The sequence below is a fragment of the Gadus chalcogrammus genome, chromosome 14, assembly GCF_026213295.1.
Source record: "Gadus chalcogrammus isolate NIFS_2021 chromosome 14, NIFS_Gcha_1.0, whole genome shotgun sequence".
In the NCBI taxonomy this organism is placed as follows: Eukaryota; Metazoa; Chordata; class Actinopteri; order Gadiformes; family Gadidae; genus Gadus; species Gadus chalcogrammus.
Window position 1 is genome coordinate 17,714,603 of NC_079425.1, and position 12,446 is coordinate 17,727,048.

Below are 12,446 nucleotides of genomic sequence, written 5' to 3' on the forward strand. Positions count from 1 at the left end.
GAGCTAAATCAAGTAGCCAGCCTGTTAATTACAGCTCCTGTTCTGTGTCATATTAGCCCCACAACAGAGAATGCATGTTGTTTTCTCTTCCCATCCTCTTTAAAATGCTAATTGGAATTATAAGTGAAGGGGAGCAGCAGAAATCACACTTAGTGCTCCGCCGGTATTCTGGGAGTGCAATTAGCAGAGCACCAATCATTGTAACACATTAAATGAGTCCTTCTGAACAAAAAGAAACCACTAAAGAAAGATGAGGTGGAGGACCCAGATGTGCGAAGATGGTTTGAAATATTTATAAATATATTATATGTACACACATACAGAGATACATACATATATAGGTCAAGAGTAGTAGCATTTAAGCATTGAATTAATTCAGGCGACCAGTACCAGTTGTACAGGTTAAAGTATTATTCATAATGTAGTTACATGTAATTGGGTTTGTAATCATATATATATATATGATTACAAACCCAATTTCTGTTCAAGATCATTGGCTCAACTTTAAACGTATTTTCATTTGAAATAGACAGTTAATTGGGGTATGAACGTAAAATGGGTGACTAATTGGCTGTTGTTTACTTAAATCAAAAAAACATCATCAAATATTAATGCAAAACCAACCAACAAACCTATAACAACATAATACTCTTTTGTATTATGTATTATGTGTATTAATTGAATATTATTTTTACAGGATATAAAAATATCAGGAACAAACACAGGTTTCGCTCATAAGAATCCTAAAGGATCTGCTACGTTTGAATCAGGACACAGGTGCAGTAACTAGCCTAAACTAGTAGAGATAGGTCTACTAACCCGTGCCCTGGTACAAGGAGCAGACCCATAACTAGGGTTATGAGCTACATATATGTTGATGATACAGAAACACCTCTGGGAAAATGGTTTGTAATTGTCTCTTGCATAGTTCAACCCATTAATCCTAACCTAACCCTTATAAGAACCCTCATCCATCACATACTAACGGTGTTGACAGATGATATTGTGCTTAAGGTGTGTTCTTCGTCTAAAATACATCCTGTATGTGCATCATCTCTATTGGCCTGCTACCGCAAGTGAACTCAGTAAGTGTAAGTGTGTGTCCCTGTCAGAAGCATTTGGGTGATTCCTCACATTGGCTGCATTGTGGATACACGTGACATGTCTTCACAGAAACAATATTCTTGGTATTTGTTTAGGTTTCTAGACAAGTTGTATCCTTTTTAACTGAGGTTCAAAAACAACAAGGTGAAATCTAAAATACATTGGTTCAGCGCCTATATTCTTGCATCCCAATTTAAACTAATTTTCAATATTGGCTGCAAACTCGATCAACGCTAAAAATGCACGCAGTACATGTCAAATCGCCTGCATGTTTATTGAAAGCACTTTGGTATGATAACAAGGCTATTTGTAAGTTAATTTGCAATTTCAAGACCCGGACAGAGTATATTCTCCCCTTCTAGATTATTATCTATTAAGCAAATGAAGTAATTCATTCATTTTTTTAAACCTAATGTTTCTTTGGTTAAACGAACAGTACAAGAATATTGCACAGTATTCTGAAACCGTCATTTCAACATCTACTCTGGCAGATAACAGCTATAAAGTTCTGAATTACAGAATGACCAATCTAGATTTCTGTGGAAACTCATTTAAATGTTAATATGATGTTGCTGTGGTCAATGTTTATCAGTCCGTTTAGTTTAGTTTTCTATCAAATTCAGTAGCTGAAAATTTTGAGGAACTTGAAAACGCTTTGTGTAGAACATCCCTTGCATATGAAATGATTATGGCGAGGGCACCATCAACAATCACAGCCTAGATCACCATGGAAACTCATTTATATGTTAATCTGACTAAACTGTAGCAGAATGCCTCTGAAAAAACATGACATACGTATAATGACTTCCAAACAGTGCATTGTGGGTTGCAGCGGTTTAGGAAAAAAACTCAAACATGGGCTCAGAGAACACAGAACACAGAACCCGGGCGTAACACGCATGCTTCACACGCCTCCTACGCAGTGGACATCCTCGTTGGTCAAAGGACCCTATCGGAGGGACACAACCGGAACAACCAAGTCATTTTTACAAATTATATTGGGAACGGTTGTTTCATTGAAGCCAGGTGAGACAGTAACGATGACGTTTCTGACGTGTTCAATTTGTATCTTTTTCAAACATGAGTCAGCAAAACACAACAAGATTGCAGTTTCACTACGAAACACACCGATAATGCAGCACCATTTACGCCGCTATTATTAATTACCAGCTGCTTCAGGCCCGGTAGTTTACGCTGTGGGTCACCGGCGCATCACAGGTACATCCCATCAACATCCCATCAACAGAAGCTACAGTAACTCTGCAAGTCAATGGAAGCGGCTAATGGCAAGCAAATGCTAAAACACGATGAACACCGACAGATATCTTGGCGTATCCCTTGAACGACGCAGCACCAAGCCAGCGGTGGTGCTGAATGCCGTGTTCTGGCGTTTAGGAATCGGTGGTGGGGAGAGTGTGTGTGTGTGTCCTACCCGTCGATAATGAGGTGCTCATAGGGCGCCTTCTTGTCGCAGACGGGACACACCCAGGTGGGCTTCTTCTCGTTCATCTGCAGGTACAGTGTGGCGTCGAAGCACTGCAGGTGGGAGCAGGTGAGTGCCCGGCACGGGATGGTCAGACGCATCTTGCCCAGCTGCGACGGAACGCACACACACACACACACACACACACACGTGGGGAAAGGTACACGCATGAACATGGGACGCCCACTGAGTAGGATGGTGAGTGCCATGTTACACGTTGCATGTACGCATGCACACGCCATTGAAAACTGCATCCTAGTAATAATGACCCTTAGCTCCCTTCCTCTCTCTAATTTAAATGCGTAGCTAGCATTTGTCTCGTCGCAGTAGACAAGAAGGCCGCTTCCGACAGTTCCATGTCATAGCCTGATATCGTTAATGTGTAGTTTCCTTTAGTGGCCGTGTCATCTTTTGACATGTCCACAGTGTATTTCAAATTAACTTAGTCTCTTGCCTCTCTTGTTAGCTTAACCATGGCTGGCAACAGCCATGTCCAATCACCCCCCTCACATTTGTGTTGTTAATATTAAACCTTCAATCCTTTTGACGTGACTGCCCACGATGGGTAAGTTTCCCTTGAAGAATCTAAGAGACCCATTGATTGTTGCTCAGTGAAAGCTGCGAGTGTCTCTCCTTCCTATGCTTCTTTAAACCAAATATTTTGCCACCATGAAGATTCTTATAAGAAAGCGAGGAGAGGAGGAGATTGTTTACCGGGCAAAGTAAGGACACCCGCAGGCTGGTGGTGGCTATCTCACTGTCCGGGTCTGCTGTGAGCTTCTCTTTGACTGTAACGGAAGAGGAAAACAAACGTCACACACACACACACACACACACACACACACACACACACACACACACACACACACACACACACACACACACTAATGATTGCAGCGAGCAGCAGGGTCAGTGGTATCAGTTTCAAGCAAACTTATTCAAAAGTTATTCTTCGTCAGTCTGAAACAATAAAAGTCCATAATTTGGCACAAAAACCCATCTGAGAATGCTCTGGTATACAGTCCGTCTTTCTGGCACTGAAGTAATTCTTAAAACATCTAAACGCGTATCGTGATGTTCTCATGGAATAAATGCTTGTTCATCTTTGCTATGCATAGCATATCCAAACTTCGTTCATCTCAATATAAAATCTGTTAGAGATGATCAGCGATAAAATTTGATCAATGTTGAGAGCGCTAGCATGAGGTGTTAGGACCCCTTTGGTGTGAGAAACCCTTTTAACATTGATATTATACATTACACATTTAATTTCATAGCCTTACCATTCTGTCGTTCTTTTATTTTGATCTGGATATCATATCCAGGTACGTGAAAGCCAAGAATGTAACTTCATCAGGTTAAAACATCGGCCCGCTGAACAAAACACAACTGCTTTTACAGATCTGTTTGCAGGGGTCGATGCAGAAAGCTTGAGGAAATGGCATGGATATAGATATAGATAGAGGAACAATATCACATTTCACAATTACAGAAAGCTGGAAGATCAAGCACCGTTCAGCTATGCCATTATCTTAGAGTTGATTCAGAGGACCGACACAGCCTCGCAAACATTCAAACGTTTATGACCAGACCTCAGTAGAAAGGGAGCGAATATGGCTAAATGTCGATGGAGTGGTAAGAAAAGTGTGTTACGGGTGTCTTACTGAGTGCTCGCGAGTGGTCTGGGTTCCTGATGCCTTTGGAGCGTAGCCTCTGTAACAAGATAGTGGACGACTGCTGCTTCACCAGGTACACTGCCATGGAGTAGCTCTGTGTAGACACACACGTTTCAGATGTGCACACACACACACACACACACACACACACACACACACACACACACACACACACACACACACACACACACACACACACACACACACACACACACACACACACACACACACACACACACAAGATGTAAAATACTAGGAAAAACAAGGGCAGAGCTCCTAGTAGTCCTCTATACTGGCTGTGACTTTGTTTTATTGTAGATCCCCAGGAGAGGCAAGGCAAGGCAAGGCCAGGCAACTTTATTTATAAAGCACTTTTCATACAAGAGACAGACGAAGTGCTTCAGATTGAAACATAGGCATACAATAAAATGAAATAATAAAATAAAATAGATAACTAAAAGAAAAATGTAAAAAGGCAGGGTCGGCTTAGCTCAGGAGGTAAAGCAGTTGTCTTGTAACCGGTTGCTAGTTCGATCCCCAGCTCCTCCTAGCTGAGTGTTGATGCGTCCCTGAGCAAGACCCTTAACCCTAACTGCTCCTGACGAGCTGGCTGTCGCCTTGAATGGTTGACTCTGCCGTTGGTGCGTCAATGCGTGTATTAACCGATGTAAGTCGCTTTGGATAACAGTGTCTGCTAAATGCCCTTATTGTAATTGTAGAAAGTGCAATGTCTTTAAGATTTAGCAGAATGGGCTGCAGGTTGTATGTCAAAAACAGATGCGTGACGGTGCATGGGTGACAAGGACCAATGAGAGGTGATTGTCACTTTAGATGAGCAATGCAGAACACCAAGGGCATCCTGGGCGTCACAGGAGTGCTGCTCTATAGACAGAGAGAGATTTAGAGTCTGTACGTCTACAATGTCCCATATTCCAATAAATCTGGCCATGAAAGTGTCTGAAAAGATCCCTTCTGTACAGTCAAATGTAGTGCTGCAATGGTAAGTCGGATGGTTTTTTGATGATCAATTTAACCCTTTTATGAAGTACACATACTGGTTAATGCTTCATTGATACAAAATGTTGGTTCAGGGATCAATTACGAATACTATTTAAGCCTTTGGACTATGGTAACTTGGGATGGGGATTTGCCATTAATTAAAACATTTTCTTCTCTAAATTATTGATTGATTAATCAGGGAAAAAAACAATCGTTTGATTTAGCAGCTCTAGTCAAATGGGGCAAATTGCGACATAATATTTTTATATATTTTTTTAAATTGCATTCTATTTATATTCCAGCAGTTTAATAACTATAACTATAATTGATCTGGTTGTACCAGCCAGAGCAACTCTTGGTATCCGCACTCACAGTAAGCAATAGCTACTGTTGGTGGTACATAGGCTGAGTCACAGCGGTATATATCCGGTCTGTGAACTGATTTGGTGAGGCTAAATTTGTGCACATCTGTCCGCAGCAATATTGTCAATTATTTTAATCTATAAAATTCCAGCCCATGCATTGATTGATTGCACTCAAATCTGTCTTGTGATCGATTGACAAGAAACATATCCGGAAAAGAAGTACAGCTTAAACGGGAATCTGGTTCAACAGTTTATTCATACAGTTTAATGGACATTTCGTTGTAATGCACCACGCAGGCCAGGAAAATCAAACTGCATGTAATTGGAAGGAGCAGCACACACGTGATCAAAGACTAGTTATTGTCAAATGTTTCAAAAAATTGTGCTTACCCGTCCGATCTCTGAGGTCCAGGACGCCACGATGGTGTTGGGCACGGTGGTGGACAACCGCACCAGGGAGGTAATGTTGATAGGGCGGCTGGGGCGCTTTGGCTCCACGCCGTTTTTGGTTGGAGGAAGAAAACCCTGCGCAGCCAAAATATCCCAAAAATGGTATGTAATCAAGTCGCACGCATCCCAGGTTTTAATGGCTATTTCTGTTGATTTAACAGTGAAATGACAGTGGGCTGCAAGAAAATCGATATACAGAATAAATTTTGGAGAGGGACAGAGAAACAAGTATAGTGTCATTTGTTATTTGACACCCACTAAAGTGAGTTAAACTAGTTCCCGTCCATGTGCGTAAGTCCAATGCAGAAGATTGCCTGCTATGCGAAACAGTTACACAACTGGTTAGCATGCCGTGATGCATAAATACACTACAGCTTTGGATAATGCTCCCGATGATGACCCTCACCGGCAGATTGCAGGGCTTCCCGTTGACTTTCACGCAGAGATTGGGCGGAAAATGGTCTTCCTGTGGACAGCTGGTCTCAGACAGACAGAACCTCAGCTGAACCTGAACTGAGAAGTCACACTTGGTCCCCGAGATGTCCCTGCAGAGCAACACAGAAGCACCATTAAGGTTGGCCCGAGCCGATCGATCGGTCTGCCCCAGACTGCTTGTATTCTTGCCGAGTGTGTGTGTGCGAGTATTGTGTTGTGCGTTGCGTTTGTCAGTGCGGTTGAGACGGTTTCATGATTGCCATCATTTATGCTGGTCATTTGTTCAGACATTTTGGTCTCATATCATTACATAGTGTTTTGAATTCAGTTATTTTCCTAAACCGTTTGAAATAAATCATTGTCGATTTTGGATGATTATAGACTATTTTGTGTAGATTATTGATTGCAATTAAATCCATTTGAATTCCATTTGAATGAGGTGCTGAGTTGGAGGAGGAGGAGGAGTTGGAGGAGGAGGTGGTGTGGGTAAGAGGAGGAGGTGATGGGAGTTAAAGCAGGTTGAGGAGGGGTTAGTTAGAGGAGGAAGTGCTGGAGTTACAGCCGGTGGGGGTGTTGGGAGGTGATTCAGTAAGAGGAGGAGGGGTTGATGGAGGTTGTGGAAGAGCAGGTGGAGGTGCAGGTTAATGGAGGATGAAGAGTTGCTCCAAGTAAGAGGAGGTGATGAAGCTAGAGGAGGAGGAGCAGGTGATGGAGTTAAAGGAGGAGATGATGAAGTTATGGGAGCTGTTCTTACATGGAGCCGCTTATCTGCTGGACCTGCTGTGGGGTCAACGCAAAGGCAAAACACGTCTCCTGAAACCGCTGGCTGCTGTCTGAAGCTGGGAGGGGAGAGGGAGAGAGAGACAGTAAGGCACAGACTAACACAGAACCCCATAATAAGTCAGTGCCAGATGCCATTTAACACTGAGGTCTAGAGGCAGCTGGAGAAAAGCAATATAAAAGGGCCACTTGTTTTCCTTTGTGTCTTTGGGGTTATTGTATTCTCTAGGCATAAGCAAGTCATATAGTGGAATTAAGTAGCAGCACATCACCATGGTGATATGCTATTTCTACCAGCAACAACAAACCTTGAGGCTGGTAGAGTTTGGAGTGGTTTCCGGGGACTGAGATGAAAAAGTCCTCTTGGCCTTATCTTATGGGCAGATTCCATTAGGTACATGGAGTATATCATTAGATTAGGTACACAACAGGCCCAATGCAAGAAATACTTGGACACAAAGATTTCATGAAAACGTTTTAAGAGCAAATCTTGCAATCACGAAAATACTCGGTACGCACAAATCGATGAGTGTTCTAGACTTGGTGGTCGAGACTAGAAGCAAAGAACAACAACGCTATTCGGCCAAACGTTTCCAATTGAATGGCTAGACAAGGGGTCAGCAACTCTCTGCCCTTCCACCCCACGGCTGTGGCTCCCTGTAGTTTTGTTTTTTTTGGAAATAAATACAAATATATATTCTTTTTTTTCTCTCTTTCCTCTTATTGTGGGGATCAAGATGATACTGTGAAAAAAAATGATAAAAAAGTGTTTTCACATTCTACAAATACAAATTTCATAAATGAGTTACTATATATACACATCTTTATATACTGTGTTATCTTCATTTTAGGGGTCAATTTGGTGCATTTAGTGAGAGAGGGACCAGAACTGGACAGGCCCTAAGTATTACTTCTCTCGAAATTGAACTATTTCAGGGTGCAACTCTCTGCACTTCCCCAAACTGTTCTGCCTTATAGCCTACTTTTCAGAACAATTTAAAGCTTTAACGGATTTTTAAATCCCTGTTTTAACAGAGGAACTTACGACCGCCTACGATCCGAGCGGTCGTGACAGTCGTTACGATTTTATAAATAACTGGTTCCGTAGGAAGAGAGTGTTGTCAAATGTTCTAATGACACACGTCACACTCGCTTGAACTTGGGTGAGCAGCCAATAGAAATCAACCACTCTGAAAAAAACTTTTTAACTTTTAGGAGCAGACTTAGTTTGAGTTTTAGCTTCACCATTCAATTTTAGATTTTTCGGTTTACTAGCCCAAATAATTAAATAAGACATGAACAATGAGGTCAACAACTACATGGACACATGGATCGCTTGACGTTGCCAAGCTGTCCTCCATTGCTCTGCCACTACCTTAGCAGCAAAATGTTGTTTTATTTTATTGATTCGAAGGAAGGTCTTCAAACTCAGCGTTCATGAATCTGATGTGGCGCACTCCTATGAGTTCAATGTATGCACAAAAGTATGACCAAGAGAAAGAATACTATGAGAATACTATTAACATATTCTTGCATGAGACCCAATGTCTCCAATATGAAACGCGTAACGCAAGTAGCTTCGTGGACGGATCTCTGTCACTATTGCCATTATAACGGCGGATAAATTACTCGCACCCGACGCAAATCTAAAATGGATTGGTCTGAGTGCCCGTAGTAGTGTTTTGGGCGTAACATGCAATCAACCAATGAGAGGGTCATCTCCCAACCACTTTAAGGGCCATGAGCGCATTTGAACTTGATGAGACAGATGAGCGACCACATGAATTTTAAACTTCAAATGGCTCAGTTTATGGACAAATAATAGGCCTAATGCAAACATGGAATAGCGTTTTATTCTATTTATTCTAGCGTTTTATTCTACAACTTCAGAAAAACTGAGTCGTCATGTAAATTTAGGCAAGGAGAACTTAACAGATAGCCCAGGATATGCGGTCCTGTGGCCACAACAGTGGGTCTATTTAATGATAAGCGGCAATCCATTAACAAACATTGTTTGTTATACATTATCATTATCTACGTGTGTTCATAATATGCATGTGTCCCCCCGTTAACATACATTGCCATGGACTATATTATGCGTTACGTGTTTAGTTTACATGTGTTTAAACAGATGGGTGCACACATATAGTTGAACTGCGTGGGAAACATTACCCTCATTCATTCATTCTTTTCAACACTCACTCGCGGTAAAACCATGTTTTCTCACGATCAAATACTCATCAATCCTAAAAGTTATGGGCTTGTAGACGATGTCTTTGTCAAGAAAATATGTGTTTGCTCTACGGTGTTTGCAGATGCGTTGTTTTAAAAGTACAACTTCTTAGCGCTGTATCAGTGTGTCAAAACATTGATACAGAATCTCAGTTTACAGACAGAGGCCTGTAAACTGAAAATTATGAAGGAAAAATAGGAACAGAAAATATAATCTCACGAAAAGGGACTAACCACAGACTGAAACACACACACACACACAAACATGCTTGTGGTCTAAATATTGATCAGAACAATTGTTTGTACATATATATGGGATTAGAATCCTGTAATAATTCAAACCTGAAGAAAATAGTTTCAAAAGCCTGTGAACTGAAAATTATGAAGAGGGAAAAATAGAACGCAAAATCATGTTTGCAGATGTTTTTCTATAATCTCTGTTTTCAATGTTGCAAAACCTTTTTTCAAGGTGTTGAGTTCTCAAACACATATTTACAGGCCTTTGAAACTATTTTTTTCAGGTTTGACAGGATTCTCATCCCATACATACACACCCTTCTGGAAAGGACTACACCATTTGAATTGCGGAAGAAGAAGTAGACAAACATTGACTGTATTTGAGTATTTGTGTCAGCTGTATGTGCAATAAGTGTACCGCCTGCAGGCTACATGCGGGATAATTAAACGCCATTATGTGACATGCCACTGTGAAACTATTATTGACGCCTTGATTACTAAAAATAGATGCAGGGTGCCATTTGAGTGGCAGGGTCATGAAAGCATCAAGACACGATCGCATTAAAACACCCACACAAGCACAGACACACCCACACACATGCACACGACCGCACAGACACACACACAGTAGCTAAATGCAGAATGTCCAGATAGAATTGATTGAGGCACGTCTCTCTCCCTCCGCCTCGATTAATGTTTTTTGCATGCACACACAAACAGTATAATACAATATGCACGTTAAAATTGGTTGTGATGATTGGCAGTTTTCAGCCGCCTTATAATATGCAGTCTCAGATGCACATGAGCAACTTCCTTTAAATTGGGCGACGCTTCTTACATTACTGTGGACATTTTCTTTCTATGGCTTTTATTACCCATCATGTTTATTTTTTGTTATGCTTTGTCGGTTTTATCCCTGGTTGTTCCTATGTTGTTGACGAGGGAAGCAACCCTAGACGCTGAGGGATCAAATCATTGTACAGAGAGCCCAAAGTTGAATCCAATTCTCTGTACATGAAAATAACAACACAAAACATGACATCAATGGTTAAAATACAGGAATTCCATTGCATATTAATCAAGGAAAATAAACTAATGCTTACAGGAGAACTCATTCTTCCCAAGGAAACGTTGACTAAAACCATGTTAGATCCATAGGAGACACCAGCATTTGAAATTGGAAAATCTTGACGTCCAAGAGCTGCAATGACTATGACCATCTATTTGTTACTGTAGGAAAGATCTTGCTGAGCTGTTAACTCAACTCAGTCCTGTTTTGTACGCAATTGATTGCTGAGATTGTATGCAACCCAAGGGTGTACATACACAATGTAAATAGTAAGGCAAGCAAACGGTTGAATGATCCATGGGCATTGTGTACTGATCTTGTCAAAGCTAGTTATGGTTTGTAATACATTGGATATTCACACTCCATAATGAAGCGTCTTAAAAGGGGAACTTAGGAGAAAACGGTTGGTCTAGCGATGTTAAATGAAACCTGAAAAGCCAAAACAATGGCGTTATTGAGTGGAAAATAGTTAGGAATCATCAGTCAGTGTCCAGCCATTATCACCAACAGACCCGCATTTGGAACGCTGAGTATGCCTCCCCGTTCTGGCTTTAGATGGAGGAGTGGGACTATTTATTTAATGTCCATCCTTTATTTGACCATCGGTTATCACGTAATGTTATGGTTGGATTTAGCCTAGGCCCCAAGCAATCGTGGATGGCATCCAAATGTGTTCCCATAGCGTGACATATATCCATACATGGTTCAAACAGACAGCAGGGGCACATGGGGCTAGAGTGGAGGGACTCTCTGGGTCTCTGTCCCTCTCCTGAACTTGTATCGGTACATCGCTCAAAATGTCTTCTAAAAAATATGGAAACGTGCTCCCTCTGCCAATGTTCACCATCCACTACTTTTATTGTATTATTTTATTGTGCAAATAAATACATCAAACTTGATCATCAAATTATCCTGTACAGTGTCAGTGACAATCAAGCCCATTCAAATACCAATGGTCTGCAGCATTGCTTTATAGTGTAAAATATCTTAAAGGTTGTATCAGCGATGTTGGGGGACGTCACTTCTGTTGGTATTTGAAGCGAGTTCCCAAACAAACAGAGCCAGCTAGCCCCTCCCTTCCATTTTCCGTGCATCCAGTAAAAACTATAATGAGCACAAGACCCCACCAACACCCACCCCTTGTCGGTGATTGGTTGGAATACTATTTATTTTGGTTTTGAGTGGTTGGTAGTATCATTTTTTTTTGTGTACGATCTCGGAGCATAGGCTGCCTACAGAGACACGTTTCTTTGACGGCATGCTTATGGGGGGGGGGACAGCTAGCAGATCCTGAGCAAAGATCACATTGACAGATTTATTCAATACACAAAAAAATATAAATAACCAGCGACCGCCCTTTTCAAGCAGATCACGGTCATTACTCCTAGACGCAATTACAGGGGCGGGTCTATGTTGTTCAGCACTCAATATCTTTTTACTCCCGAAGATACACGCACACAAACACAGACACTTCAGACACATACACACACTCACACAAACGGGTACATAACAAATCCAAGAGGCAACAATTCTCAACATGTACAATAAGGCATGTTTCAGAAATACAAATCCATGAGGCGGCAGGGCTGATAGTTTGATTAAAGCGCCTCATATTG

The 12,446-nt window shown here is 41.4% G+C and overlaps 1 protein-coding gene across 2 annotated transcripts in view; it reads right to left on the minus strand.

The window, feature by feature from the left end:
* Positions 1-12,446, minus strand: part of LOC130402963 (E3 SUMO-protein ligase PIAS1-like) — a 108,831-nt gene that overhangs the window by 4,304 nt on the left and 92,081 nt on the right. For both annotated transcript variants that reach the window (XM_056607048.1, XM_056607050.1), the window contains 6 exons: positions 7,267-7,351; positions 6,484-6,622; positions 6,018-6,152; positions 4,252-4,357; positions 3,302-3,375; positions 2,537-2,697 (listed from right to left, as the gene is read on the minus strand). In XM_056607048.1, coding sequence (XP_056463023.1) covers positions 2,537-2,697; positions 3,302-3,375; positions 4,252-4,357; positions 6,018-6,152; positions 6,484-6,622; positions 7,267-7,351 — 700 coding nt within the window. The remainder of the gene's footprint in view (positions 1-2,536; positions 2,698-3,301; positions 3,376-4,251; positions 4,358-6,017; positions 6,153-6,483; positions 6,623-7,266; positions 7,352-12,446) is intronic.